At 36.2% G+C, this 27246-nt stretch overlaps 1 protein-coding gene across 6 annotated transcripts in view; it reads left to right on the top strand.

The window, feature by feature from the left end:
* Positions 1-27246, top strand: part of Pik3cb (phosphatidylinositol-4,5-bisphosphate 3-kinase catalytic subunit beta) — a 172754-nt gene that overhangs the window by 133085 nt on the left and 12423 nt on the right. For all 6 annotated transcript variants that reach the window (XM_004834330.3, XM_087186229.1, XM_021249649.2 and 3 more), the window contains 8 exons: positions 440-490; positions 5851-6039; positions 10018-10139; positions 12157-12300; positions 14156-14255; positions 20331-20509; positions 21823-21932; positions 24040-24118. In XM_004834330.3, the coding sequence (XP_004834387.1) occupies positions 440-490; positions 5851-6039; positions 10018-10139; positions 12157-12300; positions 14156-14255; positions 20331-20509; positions 21823-21932; positions 24040-24118 (974 nt within the window). The remainder of the gene's footprint in view (positions 1-439; positions 491-5850; positions 6040-10017; positions 10140-12156; positions 12301-14155; positions 14256-20330; positions 20510-21822; positions 21933-24039; positions 24119-27246) is intronic.

Below are 27246 nucleotides of genomic sequence, written 5' to 3'. Positions count from 1 at the left end.
TTTCTTTTTCAGACAGAATTTCGCTATGTAGTTTAAGTTGCTCTTGAACTCATTATGTAGCCCAGGCTTGAACTTACAGTGATCCTTAAGTTCTAGGATTCCCAAGTTCTAGGATTACAGGCCTGCACCACTATGCCGAGCTTATTTACCTCTATTTTTTTTTTAAAGCTTGACATATATACACAAATCACTATTTATTTTATCCACAGATAATCCTGGTGCTCTCTAGGAGTGGCAGCCTTTTATAGTAATATCATTGTCAAGGGTATGAAGAACTTGGGAATCACCATTTTGCTTTTAAAATTCATGTTTTCATTATGCAGCATAGAAATGCCAGTCCATATGTAGTTCTTTGTAGTCTTAAGTACAAGCATAGTTATTTATACTTAAAATTCTACAAATAAGAGAGCAAAAATTTAATTGCAATTTTTTTAAACAGATTATTGAAAAGGCAGCTGAAATTGCAAGCAGCGATAGTGCTAATGTATCAGTAAGTATCAAGAATTTTAAATATCTTTTCTTATTATAGAGTTGTGTACATTATTAGGTGCCTTCATCTCTTTTATAGTAATGAAGACCATAACTCATATAGAAGAACAGTCTGTGACTGGGGTTAAGTATGCACATACTAGTGTTTTGTCAAGTGGCAACTCAGTTTAGAGTGTTCAGTTGCTGATCTCTTTTATGATAAAATATAGGTTCAATATTCTATAAAGGATACTGTTGCATCTTAAGATTTACAATACATTCTTAGTAAATATTATTTAGTTGAATGAGGAGGTTGTATTTCTTTCATGTACTGAAGCAGGTGTAATAAAGACAAGCATCACAGTGCAGGGGATGAGATGTCTTCCACTTTGGAGCTCATCTGTGTTTAATATGTAGTTCCCATTCTATGATTTAATAGCATTACTCCAGCTTCCTACTTTGGTACATTACAGCCAGCAGGAACATAAAACAAGTCTTTCTGAAGATATCGTTAGGTATCATTTCTACTTATGTCTCATTAGGCAAGTCTTAGTTACATAACTATAACTGAGTATAAGGGAGACTGGAAAATGCAATCTTTAGCTATCATGTGCTTGATTAAGAGTAAGAAATCCTAGTACCATGGGAAAATGTAAAAGAATGGATATTTTTATTCTACTTTCTATTTCTAGCTTAAGACTTTGCTGAGCTCTAATCTAGTATTCTCTTTTGTCAGAGGTTCCAACATTTAAGTTTCTTTAACAAAGCTATTGAACACATAAAACATTAATGACATAGAGGTTAGAAAGCAAAAATAAAAGTAATGTGTATGTTTTTCTCATTTTTTTCTTTTGGTACCGGGAATCGAACTTGGGACCTTGCACTTGCAAAGCAGGCGGCGGAACCACTGAGCTAAATCCCTGGCCCTGTTTTTCTCATTTTAACAATATAAAAGCACTGTTTAATTTTGGCTGTTTGGAGAAATGCCTGGTCTAGGCTCTTTTCTGCTTTGCCATTAGAGCTCTCAAAATCTCAGTGGAAGTCATCACCACTACTTCTATACTGTTGTCTTTTGCCTTAAATTTTGCCATTTGAGTTTGAATTCTTGACCCCAGGAAAGAGGAGCAGGAGTGCCAGGTGTCTGGTCTTCCCAGTTTAGAAAGGCTCTGGGCCAGGTTGAGACCACAGGAGCTGAATACTGCTTATTTCCCTGTCTTTTTCTCCATTCATTTTGTATTATGAGTTGCTGGAAAAAAAGGCTTCCAAGAAGGATTTTAAAAGTAGTTTTATTTAATGAAACAAAATAATTAAAAAGGGAGGGAATAAGGGAGGGAGGGAAGGAGAAAAGAAAAATAACCTTATATTGACTATGAGTAAGAGAATGAAAGCTGACTATTAATAAGAGAATACAAGTTAAGATACTGTGATACAGTTTTTTTTATTCATTGGATTGTAATTAAAAAGACTCACAGAAATACAAAAAAGCTACCTCTTACAGAGTGAGAGTAGGTTTGTAAATTCTAACCCTTTTAGGATATACAGTTTGGCAGAATCAGTACTAAAAATGCATATACAGGCCGGGCATGGTGGCACATGCCTGTCATCTCAGCACTAGGGAGGATGAGGCAGGAGGATCAGTGAGAGTTCAAGGCCAGCCTGGGCTACATAGTGAGTTTCAGGTCAGTTGAAACTACGAAGTGAGACCCTGTCTCAAAAAAACAAAAAATGCACATACATTTTGATCTAATAATTTCACCTCTAGGAATCTACAAAGCATATGCATAAAGAAGTATATAAGTAAAATAGTCAAATATACAAGTTGCAGGAAAGTTTTATTTTATTTTATTTTTGGTACCGGAGATAGAACTCAGGACCTTGCACTTGCAAGGCAGGTGAGCTGCAGGACAGTTTTAATGGGGAAAAACTGGAGATAAGCAAAATGTCTATCAGTACGGATATCTATGTTTTAATAATTAATGGTTACTAATGTTAAGAAAGCATTTAAAAAGTGACATAGGTCTACTTAAGCAAACATGACAATGGGATCTCCAAAGTGCATTAAATCAAAAAAGGAGTGGCTGGGGATTTAGCTCAGTGGTTTCACTGCCTGCCTTGCAAGCGCAAGAACCCGAGTTTGATCCCCGGTATCAAAAAAAGGAGAAACTATGTAGATAATGCTTTATTTATTTATTTATTTTTGTACCGGGGATCAAACTCAGGACCTTGCGCTTGCAAGGCAGGCATGGTGCCACTGAGCTAAATCCCTGGCAATGGTCTCATTTTTTAAAAGGAAAAAGGATATTGGTATTTATACATTAGTTTAGTATTGGTAGGTAGAAACTGCTTACCTAGCTGTGGGGAAGAAAGAATGTAGATGTTATAGAAAGGCTTTCAGTTTTAGTTTCACTATTTATTAATTGTACCGTGTGCTTAATTTTAAAATAAGTATACCAAACCTGGACAAGATTACTGCATCCTCAGTGTTTAGGGAACCTTTTGATTTAGATAAGGTTATTGCAGAACCAGTGAATATTAATTCATACCTCTGAGGTTCAAGGAGCAATATAGTTTAATAGAGGGTTACCAGACAGACACATTAGAACCAATACATCTTATGTAATTGTTACCTCCTAAATTTAAACTGTAATTACCTCACAAGTTGAAAAGTGTATACCTGTAATAAAATTGTTTTGTTTCATTAAATAGAACTACCTTTAAAATCTTTAGTGAGACCTTTGCACTGAGCTATATTTCCAGCCCTTTTAAAAAATTTTTTTATTTTGCAACAAAGTCTCACTAAGTAGCCAAATTGCCCTGGCTGGGTTCCACTTTGCATCCTCCTATCTCAGCCAGAGCACTGGGTTTATAGGTGCATTCATCACCACATCCAGCTTCCCTCCCCTCCCCCCCCCTTTCAATTTCAGTAATTTTTAAAACTATTTGATTGTTTCTTTTTCAATGTCATACTTGTTCTCCTTGAAGAAATAGCTTTAGTTTTCTAATATGGTCTTTTTGGGGCAACTTTCTTTTATTGGTTTGTTTTTCTCAGCTGTGGTGATTCTTAACATTAGCACTTGTTATGTTTGACACTCCCTGGTTGTCTGCCTTTTCTCTGTAACATTTCTCCAATAACTGTTAAGTGATAGAGTTTCATACAGGTGAAGAGTTCCATACATTCTGGGATCCGACGGCTCCCTAGGGCTTAGTCCCCATGCTTCTCACCTCGTTCTGGACCTCATACCATTGCTGTCCCAGCTCAGGACAAACACAGGAAGGAGCATGCTTGACCACAGGAACTACTCTGCCTACAACTCCCTTAGTGATACCCTGTGATTCCTCTGGCTTCTTTCTACTTCTTAAATGCTTTAATTCTGAGTTGGAGCTCCCTCAGAACTGTGTGCATAGCATTCTCACTGCTACATGGGTCTTAGTTCTGATCCCTAGTCCTGTCTGTATTTTCTCACTAAAAGATTCCTATGTTAAGCACTCTTATTTCTTAGGGAAGTTATAGATTAGCACTTTTTAAAACATGGGCTTTTGTATTTATTTATTTATTCATTTATTTTTGGTACTGGGGATCGAACTCGGAACCTTGGGCTTGCGAGGCAGGCACCAGAACCACTGAGCTAAATCCCCAGCCCTAAAACTTGGGCTTTTGGATGAGAGGAATAACGACAATTTTGTTCTCCTATGTCAAGAGCAGGTTAGCTTCCTTACTAAGGTGATATATGTGTCTGCATATGTGTGGTAATGGAGATGGAACCCCAGGGCTTTACACTGAGGCACCCCTCCCTCCCATATAAACAGAGTCTGCCCAAAAAATGTGTACACACTTCAGGAAAATAAAAACTTGTATAAATAAAAAATTTATTGAGATATCATGAGATTAATACAAGTTACCTTTGGCCTCTACAGTTACAAGAAGTACTCAAAGTGGTGGCCGTTAACTTCCAGACATTTATTAGTATAGCAAACTGCTGTTTAAGTAACCTTGATCATTGAGATTGCTGCACATGCATTTTCAATTTCTTCTCTAAGGGCAAACAGTGTAGTTAGTGGGTTTTCTGCGATATATGACACCCTCTAGGGTCCCCCATACAAGGGTAACACCATCTGTTGAAAGAATATACTATTTTTCTTTTCATATATACATATATATATATAATATATATATATATAATGTATATATTATATATATATAAATAAAATATCTAATACAGTTTCACTAAGTTCCCCAGGCTGGGCTCAAATTTGTGATCCTTCTCTATTTAGCCTCACAGAGTGCTGAGATTACATGCATTCTCTTTCTCCTCCTCCTTTTTGTTGTTGTTGTCTTCTTCTCCTCCTTGTCCTTGTCCTTCTCCTTGTCCTTGTCCTTGTCCTTCTCCTCCTTTTTTTTTTTTTTGGTACCAGGGATCAAACTCGGGACCTTGCACTTGGGAGTCCCGTTGTCGTCGTTGTCGTGTCGTCGTGGTCGTCGTCGTCCTCCTCCTCCTCCCCTTTTTTGTTTTCTTTCATGTCTTTCTCCTCTTCTTTGTCTTTCCTCTTCCTGATCTTTCTCCTCTTTTCTATTTCTCCTTCTCCCTCCCCCCACCTCTTCACTGTGTTGCCAAGGTTCTCTCAAACTCCTGAGCTCAAGTGATCTTTCTGCCTTTTTTATTTTAGTATGATCCTATAGGGATTGGTTAGAAAGTGTGATAATTGTAATTTTTTCATGTTTGATTTTAGCCAACGTACAGTCTTGATTTTTGGGTGGTTGTTATCTTTTGTGTGTGTGTTTGTGTGTGTGTGTGTATGTGTGTGTGTTGGGGATGGAACCCATGACCTTGCACATGTTAAGCTTTTGACCCAAGAGGGTGCCTTTTAGTATTTTTAATCTTATATATTTGGGTCACCATAAGTTTTTTTTGTTTAAGAAATTCAGTGCAAATAATGTGACTTTTTTAGGCCAAAGGCACTACTGCCCCCTGGTGTTTAAACATGGATTTTAAATATGTATATATTTTGCAGTTTTGGAACATAAAGTTTTGCAGTTTTAAGCATAAAGAACAAAATAAAAGATAGATAATAGGAAGTAGGGAGATAGATCTTCCTCCAGTGGGAAGGGGATCAAAAGATGGGGGGGGGTGTAAAATTATGTACTGCAACATACTAATAAAAAAATTTTTTTAAAAGCTCTTTTGTTCATCCTTAGCTTATAAATTAAATGTTGAGAAATGAGAACTTATAAATAGGATACACAGTATTCTGAGGAAATTGTATTTTTGTGTTTCACATGGTAAAGTTACAATTATGTATGAATCCATTGCATATAAATTTGCTGAATATTTGCCAGTGATGTTTGCATCATTAAATTCTGTAATGAGTATTTTATTTTCTTAGAGTCGAGGTGGAAAAAAGTTTCTTGCTGTACTGAAAGAAATCTTGGACAGGGATCCCTTGTCTCAGCTGTGTGAGAATGAAATGGATCTTATTTGGACTTTGCGACAAGACTGCAGAGAGAATTTCCCACAGTCACTGCCAAAATTACTCCTGTCAATCAAGTGGAATAAACTTGAAGATGTTGCTCAGGTAACAAAAGATCATTTCTGTAACTTTTTTTTTTTTGGTACCAGGGATCGAACTCTGGTCCTTGTGCTTGCGCAGCAGGCAACAAAACCACTGAGCTAAATCCCTGGCCCTTCTGTAACTCTTTTGGGTACATATGTTACTTAGTTGATTTTTATGTAAACTGTCTTTTCCTTGTAGGTATATTTCTGTATGTTGGATAATTTTCTGCAGAAGAAATTTTGAGGGTTTAAACTTTTACTCTAATAAACAAGAAAGTTTCAAGAAAGTTTAAAAAATCTCATGTTCTAGGTATAGAGTTGCCATATTTTTCACTAAAGATAATTGATATACGGGTTTTAGGATAGTCATCTGTATGAGAGATAAAAATATTTTTAACTAGTTTATGTTTTATTATTCTAATAAGCCCTTATTTTTAGTTTTAGTTTGGTTAACTAGTAGATAAAGACACATAGTTATATAAAGACTTTTATTAGAGACAAGATTTGGAGGTAAGAGATGATTGTTAAACAGTCTTTTTAACTTTATATGTTTTTGTTTTTGTTTTTGGTACTGGGGATTGAACTCAGGTCCTTGCACTTGTGCAGCAGGCAGCGAAACCACTGAGCTAAATCCCCGGCCCCAGTCCTTTTAAATTTAAACAAGCACATGCTAGATCCCAGGCACCTTCTACCAGTTTCATCAATGAAGTCCAAAGTTTTTAGTGTTAAGACCCTTTGCAATGACTGTTGTAAAATGAATATTGATTGAAAATTTTCTCTATTGTAGAAGTTAATAGTAGGTAATTTAGATCGTAAACCATTCAGATCAACTTTAACCTTGATTTCTGCTAGGCAGTAGTTATAAATGTGTACCATTAGTTCCTGAGAAACCTCCATGTTTTAGCTTCTTGATTTAATTTTCTAAACTGTCGAAAACCACTTCAACTTTAAATGGCCTCTAGCACTCAATACAAAGACCCTTAAAATGGCTTCTTTTAAAAATCAGAACAAATAAATTTGGCCTGTTAAAATAACCAGATTTGCTCCTGGATAACCAAATTCATCATACTTATTTGAATTTAATCACTCTCTAGTTTTGTGATCTGAGTGTATGACTGTAAAATTAAATGAAGCCAGGTGTGGTGGCCAATGCCTGTAATCCCAGCACTTGAGAGGCTGAGGCACATGGATTGCCACGTGTTTGGAGCCAGCCTGCGCCCCACAGTGAGTTCAAGGCAAGTCTGGACTGCATAGCAAGACTCTGTCTCAAAAAAAACTTTTTTTAAGTGAGGAATTTTTGTTTATACAGGAAAAAGAATACACAAAATCTATTATGTGCTTGAGGAGTGGGAGTGTTAGGCTCCAAAGAATGGCATGTTTATTTTAATCATATTCATCTTTTAAATACAAGATTTTGTTTTCAACGTAGAAGGTTCGTTTTGTTTTGTGATATAGGATATTGAACCTATTCCTCACACTGAGCTGCATCCCTAAACATTTTTTTTTTTTTTTTAAGAGAAGGTCTGGTTTGAAGTTGCCCAGGCTGAGCTCAAACATGGGTGATCCTCCTACTTCAACCTCTCAGGGTTCTGAAATTACAGGCATGCACCATCACATCTGACTGAAACGTTTTCTTTTGAGTTTATTTCTAGTGTCTAAAGTTTGGTTTTTGGGGGGTTTTTTTGCAGTACTGGGAATTGAACCCAGGGAACACTGAGCTACCATCCCCCAGACCTTTTTATTTTACTTTTAGATAGGGTCTCACTTAATTACCAGGCTGGCCTTGAATTTGTAATCCTCCTGCCTCCTCCTGCTGAGTAGCTGGGTTTATAAGGCACACATCATTGCTGTGGCATCCTCAGGCAGAGATCACCTGGGGCTGCCCCAGCCCTGTATACCACGAGCTCCACTTGATCTTTGCATAGCCCCTTCTGTTTCACCCCCAAGGGCACTTCTTTATCTTGTCCAAAGCTTGTCATAGGGGTGGGGGTGCTGACACTGCTGTGAATTATAGCCCAAGGCTGCTAGGTTCCTCTTCAATCTCCTCTCTAGCTAGTTAGGTGCCAACCCGGGGCTGTTTAAATCCCCTGTGCACTACACTTGTGAGCCACTGCATCTTTCTCTCAAGCCACTGGTCGCCACTCCTTTCCCTGCCTCTGCTCCTCTACAGTCCCTAACTTTGCAGTCATGGTGGTCTCTCCCAGGGGGAGGGAGCAGATTATTTCTGGTCATTTGCCTCTGTGTTTGCCAGCGAAATTTGCTGCCAGGCTGTGTCTTTTGTATGGAGGAAGGCAGAAGAGGCCAGAGGCCTTTGTTTCCCCAAATCTATCCTGTGTGCCTTGACTTAGCCCCACCTTTTCAGTCCATCAGTTTCTTGGGGAGCTCCCAGTATGGCAATTCTTGCTTGGCACTGCCCCTGTCACTGGTAGCCCTGTGGCCTGAGATACTGTTTTATGAAGTCCTGTGCCTATGTTTTATTTGATCTACTTACTAGTCTCTTATTTCAGATTGATTTTGGTATCAGGATGTATGTCCCTCCCTTTATTCCACCTACCTGTGTTTTTACTTGATTTCTCTCTGAGTAGGTCAGTGTGAGCCCTTCTCCATTCAGCCATGTTGAATCTATTTTGGATTTTTGAGATGGCATCTTCCCATGTAGTTTAGGCTGGTCTGAACTCGTAGCAGTCTTCCTACCTCAGGTTCCTAAGTTCTGGGCTTACAAATGTGTGCCACCATACCTGGCTCAAATTAATAATTTATGTATATGTATGTCAATAGTAGTAATCGAGTTTTTAAAAATCAAAGTATTTTTTTCCTCACAAATGTGTAACAGTTGAAAAAATTAATTTCTTAAAAATCATCTTTAATGAACTTAACTTTTGCTTAATGTGAGAAAATACTTTTTAATTTAGCTGCTAGAATTTCAGTTAGATATTGTTGACTTTTTTAGGGGATAACTAGATATAATTAATGATGGGTTGTCTAACTTGTAGAATTAAATAATAAAATATTAAGTGTTTTTATTTAATTTTTACCTCCCAGTAACTTAAGATCAAGCACAGGTAAATGTCTACTAGGCAGACAGAAAGCACTCCCAGGTTACCTCTCACAATTTGACGTAAAGATCAAGCAGTCAGTTGATATAAAGTCTTCGAATCACTACAGTCTATTTGCCACAGTTTTGTAGTATTGATCTTGCATGCATTTTATATGTCATCCATCTCAGAGGTACTTAATGTGATACTTATAAAAATTCAATGAGAGAAGTTAAATACTAAGGAATAAGGTTTTATCAGATAGAGTTGATTTTTTTTTTTTCTTTTTGGTACCAGGGATCAAACTCCCCAGGACCTTGTGCTTGCAAGGCAGTCACGGTGCTGCTGAGCTAAATCCCCAGCCCCAGATAGATTTGAATTTTGAGAGGACCACAAATCAAACACTTTCCCTCTTTCCCCCATAACCAGTTTTCTTCCAATTATACCCTAGAAGAGCACATGATATAAACATATCAAAACCGCAAGGAAGAAAGGACTTTGTCAGAAGTGACCTGATGAGTTTCACAGTGCTCTCATGGCAGGCAGTTAAGAGTCCTCTCTAGAAGGTTTGGGTTCCCTAGAATAGGGGATTCCCAAAGATGTGGCTATATCTGTACTAATCCAATTACATGTAGAATTTCAGCTTATACCCAAGGATTCTTTTTTAAATTCTTATGATACTGTATGTAATGGCTAATAATTCTAGAATCCATATATTCAGTGTCTTACTCTATTTCACATAGGTATACAATACCTGGTTTTATTTACCTATAAATATTCCAGCAACAAAAGTAATTACTTGTTTTTTAGTCCATATTAACCAGAATGAAATTTTTAGGAATCAATAAATAATTTAAAATATGTTTTTCCTTTCTTTGAGCCCATGTCTATGCTCCTTTCTGCCAAGGAAAAAGAGATTACTTTTGTCCTCCATCTTTTCTGAACCAGTTTCAATTTCTAAACAGCTCCAGGCACTGCTTCAGATTTGGCCTAAACTGCCCCCGAGGGAGGCCCTGGAGCTTCTGGATTTCAACTATCCAGATCAGTATGTACGGGAATATGCAGTGGGCTGCCTGCGTCAGATGAGGTATCTACTACTGCAGGTGGCTTTCTTTGGGGCAGGGAATAACTTGGGGGTGGGTAGGGAAGGGGTTGTTTCCTTGAATGTCTCGTAAGAAAAGAAGAAGCCAAGGAAAGCTGTGTGAAACTTGATGGCCATAGCTTTTACTGGGTACTAATCACATCAGTGCCCTCTGTCTAGCATGTACCAGATTTCTAGATTCCCGTAAGGAAGCTGGGTGTGCAGCATAAACCATACTGTTTGTACAGTTTAAGTGCACAGTTTAAGTTTAATTATCAATTAGGGTGGTAGAAATCCTTTTGAAATCTTAGTTCCCAGAAGCCACACACAGGCCAACCCTGTAAATAGGCATTCCAAACAGTAGCAGCTAAGCCTGCTATGTTAACTCTTTCCTCACACAGTCTGTGTACTGTTCAAATTAAATGTTAATATGTTGTCATGGGAATTTTTTAAAAATACGTTTTTAAGCAAGTGCATTACAGTTAAAGTTGAAGTCTTCATAATAGTCTTGATTACTACTTTTCTCCCTTCCTAGAAGCAATGAGCTGGGGTCTTACTACATTTCCCAGGCTGACCTTGAAAGTCCTGAGCTCAAACAATTCTATCTCAGCTTCCTGAGTAGGTGGGACTGTAGATACTTGACACTGTGCCTAGTACGTGTCAAGGCATTTTCAGGTTTAATTATATTTTTTCTAGTTTCAAATAAGATTATGTATTGGGTAGTTATCTGCAAAACAAAAGCCTCAGAACAGTATGGATGCTATGATCTCTTTCTGTTCTTTTTAAAATCAGGTGATATCCAAAAGAAATTATACTACTGGATATTTCTGAGGAGTTAAAATTACATGTGTGAGAAAAAAAAGCTTTTTTCTACTTATATGTTCAATGTTTTTTCACTACTTATAGCTTTTATAATGAGTGCAAATTTTACAATAAAATTAATTAAGATTGTGGTATAGGAAGTTAAAAATGAAGTTCCCTCCGGGGATTTAGCTCAGTGGTGCTGCTGCTTGCCTTGCAAGCACAACATCCTGAGTTTGATCCCCGGTACAAAAAAAAAAAGTAAAGCTCCCATTCTCCATAAATTTGTACTGGAGACCTCATGGGGAGAAGCTACCTGGTTCCCCTTGAAGTAAGCCAAGTGTTTTTCTTAAATGCCCTGATTTCTTCTCCTGTAGTTGCTCTGATTCCCATGGTCCTTGTATAGCTAATTTTGATGATATTTCCTGTTAAATTTTATAGTTGTAAATTTTGTTTTTGCCATTTAATACTCTGGATTTAAGTTCCAGCTGTGCCTTGGCCTACTGCCTTAGCCATTTGTTATCCAAGACTATAGACAGCAAGCAGGGGACCTGGCATTCATAGCTTTATTGCTACAAGAACTACCTCTGATGGGTATGTGTTTATAGTGAATGATTTGGAGATAGGATCCAAAATAGAGAACCACTAACCTGAATTAATGCAGCCTAGTTAGTCACAATATACTCATATTAATTCAGTGAATCAGTATAATCCCTACATAGAAATACATTCATTTCCTTATCATTGAGATTGTTTGAAGTTAAGGTTTAATTATTCACTGATGTGGGAGAATGAATTACTTAATCCTAACAATTGCAAAGGAAGATACATTGCTAATGTACATTATTGATGAAATTTTTGTTGTAAAAATGATTGCTTGACTAAAGACCTAGAGCACAATCAGAAGTCAATGTTAAAAGCACCCAATTTTTAGTAACTCTTAGCTGATTATAAATATAACTATCAATTGTAACAATTAATTTGTTTAGACAGTAACATCCTAGGTATCTAGTTTTTCATTTTTTCTACGCCCTCTGGACCTATCTGAAATCTTAGGTTCTGTTGTGATATTGTAATGGTGGTATGGTGAATATAAGCATATAATAGGCCTGGCCCCAAAGACCCACGTGTTTCAATAAATTATCATTTGATAGTTTGGTAGGAAGGGATTTTTTTTTCCTGGCACAAGTAGTTGAGTTTTGCTGTCTTTTGTTTCTTTCAGTGATGAAGAACTCTCTCAATATCTTTTACAACTGGTCCAAGTTTTAAAATATGAGCCTTTTCTTGATTGTGCACTTTCTAGATTTCTATTAGAAAGAGCACTTGCTAATCGGAGAATAGGGCAGTTTCTATTTTGGCATCTCAGGTAAGTTTTTTATTTCACTTTGTACTTTATATAGTACAAATATTATCCAGCACAATATAAGACAATGCAACAGTCGGCTGCTTTGTTTCCAAGCTATCCATATCATTTACACTGATTTGGTTATCTTGTCTTTTCTTTTCTCTTTCTTTTTCTTCTTTCTTTCTTTCTTTCTTTATTTCCTCCCCTCCCCTCCCCTTCCCTCCCCTTCCCTTCCTTTTTATTTTGCCGTACCAGTGATCAAATTCAGGACCTTGTGCTTGCCAGGCAGGCATCGGAACCAGCCCTGTCTTCTATTTCTTAATACCCAAACTCTTGATTTTAATGATTTGGCAAAGCAATTCAGATAAGTGTACCCCCATGCCTGCTTGACTTTTAACTGAAATAAAATACTTAATAATATATTGCTATTTTCTAATAAAGGATAATTATTATCTTAAATAATTGGGCTAAGTGCAGACTTTTGTTCTTTTTAGATGATTGTGGGTGGTACTATTAGTAAGACTACTGTTGCTGATGAAGTAATTTACTATAACAATTTTATTAGTTTCTTTTTTTTTTTTGGTACCAGGGATCAAAAATCCCCAGCCCTAAGTTTCTTTATGAACTAGATCATTTTTGGAACATAAACTTTATTTTACCAGGTTGATAAAGGAGTAAAATCGGAATGAGAACTAAAGTTACTCTTGCTTTCTAGGAAAATTGTAGATTCTTCATTTCTGACTCTTTACTCAGAAATTTTTTTAACCTAAACTTCAGTCTGTTGAAACTTACATTTATTAAAAAAGAAAAAGGGAGGAAAAAACTGCCTTTTTTTCCTTTTTGGCTAAACTTCTTTTTTGGTACCTGGATTGAACTCAGGACCTTGTGCTTGCCAGGCAGGCGCCAGAACCACTGAGCTAAATCCCTGGCCCTTGGCTAAACTTCTTAAAGAAAATAGTATGACTTCTATACTGTTGTGCTGTTAATTTTAGGGATTTCATTTCTGGATATTGGTTTTCTAATTGATAGATTTTTTTTTTCTTATTTTATTTGCTTGTTTTTGTGGCCCTGGGAATTGAACCCAGAGTCTTGAACATGTTAGGCTGGTGCTCTATCAGTGAGCTACATCCTAACCCTTTTTATTAATTAATTTATTTATTTATTTATTTGATACCGCAGATCGAACTGAAGACCTTGGGCTTGAGAGGCAGGCAGTGGCACCACTGAGCTAAATCCCCTGCCCCCTAACTCTTTTTATGTTTTCTTGAGACAGGGTCTCACCAACCTGCCTAGGCTGGGCTCCAAATTGTGATCCTCCTGCATCAGCTTCCTGAGTAGCTAGAATGTCCCCACCATTAGTTATAGCCACACACCACCATGCCCAGCTGGTTTTTCCTCATTTTCAGCTTGTCGTCTTTTCTCATCCTAGTCAATCTTATTTTTTTTAAACCTCTCAGAAACAACAAAATAAAAGTATTCATTCTTTTTCTCAAATACATACACTTACTTTTTAAGTAAGGAAAAAATTGAATAGAACCCAATTGAGGCATTTTTCAATTGTATGATTCCAGTCAAATTTCATAGATTTCTGTTTCAGCATAGCTGTCTCTAAACTAGTAAAATTATCTTTGTGCTCCGCAAAGAAAATCAGGTAAGATATGAAAATTTTACATATCTTGGAATAAAGAATTAATAAAGTACCAAATTTTGAAGTCAAATTGGAAAGTTGACCATTTAAGTAATAATTATGCATAAGGTGATGAATTCTGTTCTTGGTTGACATCATAAATTTAATTTTTAGTAGAATAAAGAATTCAGTATTTTTATTTGGTGATTTGAAATGTTTGATAAACCATTTGGATATTAACTTCCACAGGTCAGAGGTGCACATTCCTGCCATCTCAGTACAGTTTGGCGTCATCCTTGAAGCGTACTGTCGAGGAAGTGTAGGGCACATGAAAGTGCTTTCCAAGCAGGTATCAACTTCTGTTCATGTTCAATTTGGTGACATGAGTGTTTGGATCTATTTTATCAAATGCAAGTTTCCACATCACATTATAGAGATTTTAGTCACTTAATACATTTTTCTATGAAAATTTAAGTCAAGATATAAAGTTTCAGCAGGGCATGGGGGTGCACACTGGTAATCCCAGCAGTTGGGAAGCTGAGGCAGGAGGATCACCACAAGTTTGAGGCCAGCCTGGGCTACATAGTGAGTTCAAGGTCAGCCTGAACTACAAAGTGAGACCCTGACTCAAAAAGCAAAAAAAAAAAAAAAAAAGTGAAGTTTCAACAAACTTAGCAGAAAAAAAATATTAACCAGGGCTGGGGATTTAGCTCAGTGGTTTCACCACCTGCTGCGCAAGCACAAGGACCCGAGTTCAATCCCCGGTACCAAAAAAAAAAAAATTAACCAGATGCTACATCAGACGTAGTTAGCCAAGGCTCTCATTTTCTGTGTTAATAGGATGCCTTAAATTTTAAAAGAGTATCCCTGTTTAGATATGTTTAATGATGGGTATGATAGGGCTATTAATGGTGGTTATAAAATCTTTAGATCATGTTTTTTCATATTCCTGAGCTTTCTAGTTAGCATACTATTTATAATTCATATATTATGCCACATCTTTAGATAGACATGTTTAACTTTATTTTTTATTAGTACATATTTGTCATATATATTAATCACATTCATCATAGGGAATTTGTACCTATGCATAATATATCTTGATTTTTTTCCCCTTTCCCCTCCTCATCCTTCAACCGATCCTTCCCTCACCATTTACAGAAGCTTTGTTTACGTCTATTTTCATTCTATTCTCTTTTTTTTTTTCCCTTCCTTTCCTTCCCCCTACCCCTCCCTTTTTCTCCTCCCTATTTGAACATGTCCCTTCTGCTTCCCAGTATCCATCCTCCATTATGCTCCCTTTGTACCCTTTGGGTTTCTCATGCAAGAGAAACAACACTATAATTAAACTTGTGTGTCTGATTTATTTTACTTAAAATTACAGTCTTGAGGGCCGGGGATTTAGTTCAGTGGTTTTGCCACCTGCTGCACAAGTGCAAGGACCCAAGTTCGATCCCCAGTACCAAAAAAAAAAAAAAAATTACGGTCTTGAGATCCATCCATTTTCCTACAAATGACTCAAGTTTATCCTTCTTTATGGCAGTGTAGTACTCCATTGCATATAAATACTACCTTTTCTTTATTCATTCATCAACTGATAGGCATCTGCACTGTTTCCAAGATTTAGCTATTACAAATTGTGCTGCTATAAAACATGAATATGCAATATCACTATGATATGATGCTTTTAACTCTTGGGAAGATACCTAGAAGGTATCACCTGGGTCAAATGAAATCTCTAGTTTTAGTTTCTTGAGGAATCTCCATACTGATTTCCATAGTGGTTGTACCAGTTTACACTCACCAACAATGGAGAAGGGTTCCTTTTTCTGCACAGCCTTGTCAACGTTTTCTAATGGTTGATTTGATGATAGACATTCTTTCTGGGGTGACGTGGAATCTCCGTGTTGTCTTAATTTGCATTTCTCAAATTACCAGGGATATTCACCATTTTTTCATATATTTATTTGCTATTTCTGTTTCTTCATCTGAGAATTGTGTATTCATTTCAGATGCCCATTTTTGAATTGGGTTTTAAACTTGAGAGGTCTGACTTTTTTTGTTCTTTAGATATTCTAGATATTATTCCTTTTCCTGAGGAGTAGCTGGTAAAATTTTTTTTCCCATTCTGTTGGTTGTTTCTTCATGCTATTGGTAGTTTCTTTTGCTATGCAAAAGCTTTTTAATTTGATGTGATCCCAGTTGATGATTCTTTGTAATATTTCCTGTGCAGTTGGGGATTTATTAATAAAGTCTTTGCCTACACCTATATTTTCTAGTTTTACCTATTCTATCTTCCAGCTGATTAAATATTTTTATACTTAGAGCTTTGATCTATTTCAATTTTAGTTCAGTGCCTGGTGAGTGATATGGGTCTAGGTTCAATTTTTGCCCATGGACCTCCAGTTTTCCCAGCATCATTTATTAAGACAAAATATATTGAGTCTTAAATCCACAGTTGTTACAATTTCTATAATTCAGAAGTCTTGCTGTGTGTAGTATATGCATGTAATCCCAGAACTCAGGAGGCTGAGGCAGGAGGATCATCATGAGTTTGAGGCCAGTGTGAACTATATAGCAAGAGCCTGTCTCAAAACCAAAAAAAACCCCAACAAAACAAAAACAAATATAACCATCTGAATCCTCAAGTTGCCTTTTCAAATTATACATACAAACAATAAGTATGTACTGTATGTACGAAAAATTGTGATATTCTCTTGTAGCACTGAGATATTGCTGATTATAATACTGTAATTTATTAGATACTTAACCATATGCCAAGAAACATACCAAGTATTTTAACATTACCGTATTTTACTCTTCCTTTTTTTTTTTTTTTTTTTTTTTGGTACCAAGGATTGAACTCAGGTCCTTGCACTTGTAGGGCAGGCGGTGGCACCACTGAGCTAAATCTCTGCCCCATACTCTTCCTTTTAATAAGATTTCATGACGCAGTTGTTAATGCTATCTGCATTTGACAGAGGGAAAAACTGAGGACCCAAGAGATTAAGGATCTTGCTTAAAGACTTGTAATTATTGTGACAGAATTGTTTCAAATCTAAGTTTTTCTGTAGCTCTAAGCTAAAGTTCTTTGAGTAATGCTGTTTTCAGATCTTTTTAGCAATATAGCTTTTTTTATCAGAGCTCCAATGTATAAAATAACAGTATCAGTTTATTTTCATAAATGTATTATTCAAGCTAAAGTAAAGCATAACTTATTTAAGAGAACTATGAAGCTGTCTTGCTCAACAAAGGATTTCAGAGTTGGGAGTTACTGCTGACAGTTGTAGTCCCAGTATTGCTTATTTCTGTATTTTGTTTTAGAGATAATCCTGATTTGGATAACTAATTGCAAATTCAACTGAGTTGTGTTGGGAAACACCATTCCTCCCTACATCTTTCAACTCCTTGATGGCTTCATTAATTTCTTCATTCTCATCAAGAATGCAGTATTGCTTTTAATTTATTACAGTGGACCCTTGACTTATGAACTCGATCAGTTTCTGAGGCCTGGTTGTAACTCAAGTTGTTTGTACGTCAGTACAGCTGAGACTTGGATGTTTACCTGGGTACACACTATAGATAACAAGAGGCAGATGAATCTTCCATTAACCTAATTAACCCAAGTTTTTTGTATGTCAGGCTGGTTGTAACTTGAGGGTCCACTGTATTTTCCTAGGCAGAGGCAGTTCTAAAGGCTTCCTCCTATCCCTTTTTAACCATAACAGGGACAGGTGATCCACAGGTCAGGGAACCATTGTGGAGATTTGTCCAGCTTTTGAGTATGTCTGTTCTGATTATGCCTTCAGAAGTGAGAAGGTTACAACAGGATGGCTTTGGCAACCCCCTTTGAAACAGTCCTGTGCTAAAACTCCATTGATACCTGACCTCCATAAGTTCTTACTCTGCCTTGTAGACCACAGTGATATTTTAGGTCTCCTGGAATTAGTTTTAATCCAAAACCAGAGTCCAGTAGCACGTCAAAAGTTTGATTATTTCTTTTCCCCAATGTAGTTGCTTCAGTGGATGGCTGGGAGAAAGAAACATGGTTCACATGTAGGGTAATTCATAGATGTCATCAGGACTTATGACAGTATTGAGAGAATTACCGCCTTTATTGTGGCTAGGTTATCTGTGGGTGCATGTTGGAGATGAAAACTGAAGGCTTACCACTTCGATAGTCACTGTGACGGAGTAAGCATCAGAGTGCAAGCTGTATAATGAGTAGTAAATATTATCAGCCTAGCTTCATCTTGCTGATAATATTCTGAAACCAATACCGTATATTCAGTCCACTTAACTGAAATTTTCTGTAGTATTAAAAAGTCTCTCCAGATTCTGTTTTCTGGTACAGTATTTCGGCCTTGTGGCAAAACCACCCTTACTTTGCCAGCTCTTTTAACCTGTTTATTTCACTTGAAGGCTTTTTATTTCATCATGCCTCATTTTTTACTCACTCCACACCTCTCTGGTGTTCTACCATATTTTTATATCAGATACCTATAGTGGTTCAGTTATACTGCATGTTTCTAATTCATTTTCATTGCTAGAGAAACTCATAAGCTTCCATTAGATGTTTTTAACATTTAGGACTTCTTCCAATGTTAAAATAACTATATCTGATCATATCCTTTTGGAAAGCCCATTGATGACAGTAGTAATAGCTAACATTATTAACTTATTATAGGCAACTTATTCTTTGCAGCAACATGAAACTGGTAGTAAGCTTCTTAATTTTGTAGACCTCTTAAATATATCTCACACCTGTCAATGTCTCTTGTATTTATGGCTACTGTCTTAGAACAATCCATTATCCTCACCTGGACTTCATTAACCTCCTAAATTGGGCCCCTTATTCTCATTCTTGCACTCCCCTACATTCTCTCAAAGATAAGTGATCTTTGTTGCATATTGTATTATGTCATTTTCCCTTTTAAATCCATGAAATAATTTTTCATTACATTGAAAATAAAACCCAAAATTTCTGCCAAATTCTGCAAGGTCCAACTAGCTCCTTACTTATTTGATTTCATCCTATAACTGTATCCCTCACCCATGTAATCTTACCATACTGCATATTATCTTGGTTTGCTAAGAGCATCAGCTTGACTTTCTTTAACAACAGAGGGATGATATATATCAATCTATCAGATGGTGAACCTTCAGTGCTAACAGCCTGCTGAGCGATGCATGCCATAGATTTGTCACCACTGATACATTGTATATGAACAAATTCTTATACTTTTTCTTGACTGATGGGAAGACCATACCCTTTACATGACAATTATTCTCATTATAAACCTATAGAAAGGCTATATGGTGGCATATGCCACTAATCTCAGTTCTAGGGAGGCTGAGGCAGCATTACAGTTTTACAGCCAGCCTGGACACCTTAGCAAGACTCTTTCTCAAAGTAAAAAAAAAAAAAAAAAAAATGGAGTGGAGATGTGGCTCAGTGCTCCCTGGGTATATAATCCCAGTACTGAGGAAAAGAAAAAAAAGTGTGTTGAAACTCTTAAAATACTTGATTTGTGGCCATTCAGGACATTGTTCCAGAAAATGAGTATCAAAACGTTTAGAGCCAGGGAATGAAAATTCCCAACTGTACAAATACCAAAGAAATTCAAATTTTGTTGGGCCTTTTTTTTTTTTTTTTTGATACCAGGGATCTAACTCGGGACATTTCGCTTGGTAGGCCGGCTCCAGAACCACTGAGCTAAATCCCCAGCCCTGACCATTGTTAATCTACCATGTGCTACTTGGATTTTTTTGTTTGAATAAATTTGATAGCCAGTTACCTCATCATAAAAACAAGTAATTTAGACTTGGAATAATAAATACACAGTAATCCATACAAACTATCTTTTTAATGGAAGTGTATATTCTGAGCTATCATACAAGAGTGATGACAAGAAGTAGATATTAAGATTGTTATTAGGAACCTCAGAGTTACTTCTACACAGGTTTTCCTCTTATAATATGGTGTTGTAAGCCAAATGGAATGGTTCAGATTTGAGGTGTTTCAAATTCTATTGCACAGTGAGCCAGGCTGTAATTTAATGCTCACACTTATCTTCTTAAATACACACAATCTACATCTGTTTGCTTTTCCCTAATGTGCAAGATTTTACTTAAAAAGATTTAAAGAAAAATTTTAAATGATGCTGTAATAATTGCTAAATTTGTTTTTAAATTTTAAATTTAAATTTTAAATTTAATTTAAAGTTTTAAATTTTAAATTTAAATTTTAAATTTAATTTAAAGTTTTAAATTTAATTGTATGTATAATGCTTGTCATATGCCAGTTTCTACTTAAGCTCGTGTGTGTGTGTTGGGAGAGTGTTTTTGATTAATGCAACATGATATTACATTGCATTATTTTTAACCATAAATGAATGTTTGGGTGGGGAAACTTATTTTTCAGGTTGAAGCACTCAATAAATTAAAAACTTTAAATAGTTTAATCAAACTGAATGCAGTGAAGTTAAACAGAGCTAAAGGGAAGGAGGCCATGCACACTTGTTTAAAACAGAATGCTTACCGGGAAGCCCTCTCTGATTTGCAGTCACCTCTGAATCCATGTATCATCCTCTCAGAGCTCTAGTAAGTGGTCCTGTGTGCTTTTGCACAGTCGGTCTCCTGTGAAAAATAGACATGCAGAAAGGATTTTTGAGTAACTGCGCAGGGAGAGGGAGGGGGATCAGCCCCAGTAAATGGGATATAATTAAGGAAGGTAAACCTTAAATGTCTTCAGAGGCTTGGTAAAAGTTATTAGAAGTTAATTTCCAGGCCGGGGATTTAGCTCAGTGGTTCTGCTGCCTGCCTTGAAAGCACAAGGTCCAGAGTTCGATCCCCGGTACCCGAGCCCCCAAGTTAATTTCTTGTCAATTGTATATAATTAAATTTATTCTCTATATTACTGGTTTCTAAGGTTGAAAATCCTTTATGAGCAAAATGTTGGAAACCATGATAAATTACTTACTAATTGACTTTTTTTTTTTTTGAAGACAAAGTCTTGCTGTATAGTCCAGGCTAGTCTTGGACTCACTATGTAACCCAGGCTGGCCTGGAACTCATGGCAATCCTCCTGCTTCAGTCTCCTGAGTGCTGGGATTACAGGCATGTGCCACCATACTTGGCTGACTCCTATTTCAAAATGAGATTTTGAATTAATTTGTAAATTTATTTGTCACTTTCTCATTCATACAAATATAATAATGGAAGAAATGTATATTCAGTATTTAAAATTGAACCCCCTTTAATAAATCAAGAGTGATTTTATAATATTGATCAATGTTGATAGTGATATATTTTTAATTTTTTATTCACTAAATATAATAGTTAAGGAAATACAGTGAACCCTTATGAACTTGATTGGATCCTGAGGGCTAATTGTAATTCAAGTTGGTTGTAAGTCAGTACAGCTGAGATCTGTATGTTTACCTGGGCACACGCTATAGATAACAAGAGGCAGATGAATCTTCTACTAACCTAATTAACCCAAGTTGTTTGTATGTCAGGCTGGTCATAACTTGAGGGTCCACTGTATATGGAAACAAGAAGTTTTAAGTGGAAGCAGTAAAAAGGGCAGATTCCAGGGTTTCAAGTCCTTCCCACCTGGCATCAGTATATACCAATCAAAGCCATCCTCAGGATTCTTTTTTTTTTTTTGTACCAGGAATCAAATTCAGGACCTTGTGCTTTTGAGGCAGGCAGGCACGGTGCCACTAAGCTAAGTCCCCAGCCCCCTCAGGATTCTTTGTCTACAGAGAGAAAATCTTCTAACTCTGACTTCTGCAGATCCTGAAAGGGACAAGTGGTGGAGGGGTTTCCCAAGTCTAATGTATCAGGGCAAAATTACAGCTTTACCATGTTGTCACATTGAAATGGGCTAATTCTCCCTTTTTTGGTTACAGTATTGAAAAGTGCAAATACATGGATTCCAAAATGAAGCCTTTGTGGCTCGTATATACCAATAAGGTATTTGGTGAGGATTCAGTTGGAGTGATTTTTAAAAATGGTGATGGTAAGTACTGAGGTTTTTATAGCACCAAGTTCCTTAGAATTTTTCATTTGCTGGTAATTTGCTTTTTCTGAAAGGTGTATATAAATGTGTAACAGTTGGCAACCAAGAAGTGGCTGTCAGTGGTCATAAGATCAAATTAAGAATGTCATAAATCCCCCCCTTTCCCTTTTTTTTTTCTTCTTGGAAAATGAATTCTGTAGTTCACTTATAATTCACTGTTACTTTTCTTTTTTCCGCCCTAAAAAATACATAGTTTATTCCTTTGGTAGAAATCATGTGAAATATAAGCAGATATTTCAAAAATGTATTCATGCATCCTGTTTCAGTGATAGCAATATTGATTTTACTGCTATAGTTTTATATATTAAACTATCTGATCTAAACTTTACAAAGGAAATGCCTCTGAAATAATGACCAAGAAAAATGTAGTCATGATTGATAATTGTATGATTATAAGCAAGTCCTGTAAAACTCATTCAGCTGCAGCTTTTTGATGCTCATGAGGATTGTAGGAGCTGCATGCCAGTATTATTGTAGGGAATTAAGAGATAACATAAATAAATGTGCTTATAATATGTGCTTACTTCTTTATAAAGAATTTATAGTGTTTTGCTAGACATTTAAACCCACTTGACTGTACAATAGCAACTAAAAACTGGTCAGTACCTTTTAAAAATTAAGTTTATTGGTACATTGTATTGTTTTGCTTTTTTAGTACTGGGGATCAAACTCAGGACCTTGCGCTTGCAAGGCAGGTGGCAGAACCACTGAGCTAAATCCCCAGCCCTGGTACATTTTAGATATACATAATGATCACATTCATCATATAGAATTTGTACCTGTACATGATACATATCTTGATTCTTTTTTTTCCCATCCTCCTCCCCTCCCTTCAATTCCTCTTCCCCTCCTTAATTTACAAAAGCTTTGTTTCCAGTTTTTCCTTGTTTTCCTTCCTTCCTTCTTTTTTAAATCTTTTTTTTTTTTTTGGTACCAGGAATCAAACTTAGGACCTTGCGCTTGCAAGGTGAGTGGTGGAACCATTGAGCTAAATTCCCGGCCCTCCTTCCTTCTTTTTAAAAATTTTATTTATTTTTTTTCAAAAAATTTATTGGTACATTTTAGATATACATAATGGTAACATTCATCACAGGGAATTTGTACCTGTACAAGATATATCTTGCTTCTTTTTTTCCCATTCCCTCACCCCTTCAACCTTTCTTCCCCTCCTTATATACAAAAGCTTTGTTTCCATTTTTCCTTTTATTCTTTCTTTTTTTTCTTGCTCCTTCCTTGCCTTCTCCTTCCTCTTCCCTTGTTCCCCTTCTCATTTGAACATTTTCTTCCCATTTCCAAATATCTATTAAACATTTTGGTCCTTATTCCCACTTTTCAGTTTCTCACACTAGAGAATGTGGTGTTTAAACAAGTGTGTCCAATTTATTTCACTTACGAGTATTGTCTCAAGGTGCACCCATTTAGCTAGAAATATCTCAAGCTTACCATCTTTATGGCAGAGTAGTACTCCATTGTATTTTAAAAAATCACATCTTTATCCATTTGTCATTTGGTGGGCATTTGGGCTGTTTCCAACATTTAGCTATTACAGACTGTGTTGTTATAAACGTGGGTGTGTATATATTGGTGTGGTATGATTCTTTTAATTCTTTTGGGAAAATTGGTCAGTACTTTTACATACTCTTACCTTAAAGTCCTCTTGGATATAAAAATTTAAAAATTCAACTATTGTAGCTTTGTGGACCTGTAATACAGTTACTATGTGATTTGTAAGAACTTCCTGAAAGCAAACAAAAAGGAAAAAATTGACAGTGTGGTGTAATACAAATGAAATGTGAGTTTTCCAGCATCCATACAATTAGTACAGTAACTTATACATGGTAAATAATTTTTAAAATTTTTAGTTTCTGAAATAAATATTGTAGGGACATGCTAATCAGTAAGCCTATTAGATATAGTAAATATATCAACATTAAAATTCTACCCAGTGTTTGTTAATGGTTTTAGTTCAATTTAATTGAATTACCTGATGTTATTATAAGGCGCATAAAATGAAAGAACTTAAAATTAAGCAGATTTTCCCCATTAGATTTACGACAGGATATGTTGACTCTCCAAATGCTGCGCTTGATGGATTTACTCTGGAAAGAAGCTGGTCTGGACCTTCGGTGAGGTTTCTAGTGAATTTATTTATCTTTTTATCTAGTCATGTGTTATATTCATCCCACAGCAAAATTTATAAAACCTCTTATAGATTTTTTTCCTTCTTGGTATTATTATCCATTGTTTTTCATAATAATTTTTTTTTTTGGTACCAGGGATCAAACTCTGGTCCTTGCGCTTGCGAGACAAGTGCTGGAACCACTCATAATAATATTTAACATAGCACTTTACAGTGTACTTTCAAACATGTTATCTAATTTAAACTTCATCAACTCTAAAACTTTAGTGTTGCTTAGACTCCAAAAACAAGGGATAGATGTAGACTTTAATAGGGATTAAACAGACATTAAGAATCACATTCCAACCAATGATTTTTAAAAAATTATTTTTCAAAGTTGAAACAATTGTTGTTTACCATGCATTGTATTAGGCTCTTTGCATATGTAATATCATGTAAGCTTTACAACTCAGTGAATTTGGGTTACTTCTTTTTAACATATGAGAAAATTAAGGTAATAGAAATTTTAAAGGAAAGTTTACAAAAGTATTAAATATCAGCGCCAATTCAAATCCAGGATGGTCCAATATAAATTAATGTCTTTTTATTGTTAGCAGTCTAAATGAGAAAACAATTGTGGTAAGACATGTCTAATAACCCTTTATCAAAATTCAGTGGCCTCCAAAATACCAAACCTTTTTTTTTTTCTTTTGAGACAGGATCTTGCTATGTAGGCTGGCCTTGAACTTGTGGCAGTCCTCCTCCCTCAGCCTCCTGTGTGCTGGGATTACAGGCATATGCCACCATAACTGGCAAACTTTTCTATTTTAAAAAAAGTAACTAAGGGCCGGGGATTTAGCTCAGTGGTTCTGCTGCCTGCCTAACAAGCACAAGGATCCAAGTTTGATCCCCGGTACCAAAAAAATAAAAATAAAAAAAGTAAGTTTTCTGCTTCTAGATTCTTCCAGACTACATTTTCCTGCTCTGTAAAAAAAAAAAAAAAAAAGAGGTAGAAAGAGCAATTTGTTATGGTGGTTTTTCCTTTCATAGGATTGTAGATGTGCTAGGAATAAGAAAAATAATTCATCTAAAAAGGATGTTGTGGTTACCATAGTGACATTTAGGAGAATTTTTCCAATAGAACTGTTTAAAAACAATTAGTAGCTATTAATAGTTAGCAATAGTTGAAGTTTTTTGTTCAGCTCTCAAAAGGAATATTGCATGGGTCAAGAGGAATGGGTAATTGTAAGAAATCCTCTGCTTGAGAACCGTAAACCTAATAGGGCTTGGGTTATGTACTTTGGTAAATAATTTAAATTTTATTGGCACACAGACAGATGTTTACCTTATTTTCAGTGGCTGCTTTTGTGCTACAATAGCAGAGTAAGTTTGTCGTGTCCAAAATACTTGCTGTATGGCTGATTTCTAGCAAAAGTTTATTGACTTCTCCTATATAATGGAAACAGCTAGTAAAATGTTCTTACTGACTGAACTCACAGAAAAAAAAAGGAGAGAAACTTCAAGCTTAGGCTTAGTTTTCACACAAAGTTAGCACATAGGCTGCATGATGATATTGTTTACTAATAGCAGAAGAGTCTTACAGTTTTGAAAACCTGAGTTAAAGACATATCCTGGCCTTCTTAGCTCATCAGCCTAAATGAAAACCTCAACCAACTTCTTTTCTCTTAACTTAAATTTTACCCATTCTAGCCAAATATAAAGCACATTTAGTATCAAATGAAGTTCTTTGGGACCTCAGATGAAGAAAGGCAAACCACATGAGAGTGCTAGAAATAAACTCAGCGGCTGTCTGATGGGAAACATTATGTGTCTAACAAGAAAAAGGAACTTGTCTGTCCAGTGGGATCTTTGCTGACTTTTTGTCCTCTGACCCCATGTTTTAAAAAAATATGAAGAGCTTTAATTCTTTTTGAGTTCATTTTCAAACCAGTGTCTTTCTCAGCAAACCTTTTTTATTGTTTCTATAAATATATGTCCTCTAGTGTTCTATTGTGTTTGTTTTTCTTTTGGCCAGCTGTTCAGGTTAAACTGGGTCATGTAGCACACACTCTTTTAAGTTCAATCCCAAATCTTTGTGTACTTTCCATATATTACTATTTTAATACTTTAACAGTAAGATTTTTGTGTAAATAAAAATTCTTATTATACATTTTAACCATTCTCTGTTTCGGAGTACTCATATCTTTCATGTCACATTTAGAACATTTATAAACCATCATTATGCTGAGATGCCTTGAACTGCTTTGTGAACACCTTTGGTAGCACTTGATTTTAGCTAGAAGGCTGAGAACTGATCCTTTGGTAAACAAATAGTAATCCTCTAATTAGGCTTTTATCAGATGTGATAACTCTGTCTTCATGTAAATCTGTCTGGCCTGTGATAGTTTGACAATCCTCTGCATCTTCACTGTCCTGTGAATACACATGAAATCAGTTTTGTTTTGTACGGGGGCGGGGATCCAACTCAGGACCTTGCGCTTGCAAAGCCAGGCTGCGGAACCACTGAGCTAACTCCCCAGCGAAATCAGTTTTTTGATAGTTGTCTCAGTTTTACATTTGAGATGTGTAGGGAACAGGGGAAAGGGATGTTACCAGAACCTCTGCAGTAAGACCTAGTCTCCTGTGAGCCATGGCAGCACACAGCGAATTGCAGGAAAGGTAGAAAAATGAGACTGAGAAGAAGCTGAGCTTTGGGTCTGATCAGTGCTGCTCTGGGCAGCAAAGACAAAGACCCCCTAGCTTGTAGCACCTTTTATTCAGTACATGGGGAAACAAATGTAACAAGTGAAATGCAGAGTTTAGTACTTCACATTGGGATAAACAAGGTGTAACAAAAGACTGGGGGGCGGTGGAAATCTAAGAACAATGAACACTAGTGGAATTTACTAACCTTTTGAGAGATTTATACAGAAGTTAATATAAGGTATTTATTGATATTAGTATCATCAAGTCTTGGAGTGGTAAAGGAAGAATGTGAAAATCATGCAAGAATGAGGTGTAAAGGATTTTACACTTTCCTTCTTTGGAGGCAGTGGGATAAAGTGCTAAGATTTGGTTTAGTATCTGAGTCAGAATCAGAGAAGACACTGCATATCCATTTAGAGTAAGCATGTG

Source organism: Heterocephalus glaber, unplaced genomic scaffold, assembly GCF_053883595.1.
Source record: "Heterocephalus glaber isolate CG9 unplaced genomic scaffold, H.glaber_assembly_v1.0 deba00001504, whole genome shotgun sequence".
NCBI classification, from domain to species: domain Eukaryota; kingdom Metazoa; phylum Chordata; class Mammalia; order Rodentia; family Bathyergidae; genus Heterocephalus; species Heterocephalus glaber.
This window is presented reverse-complemented; position numbering and strand designations above follow the sequence as displayed.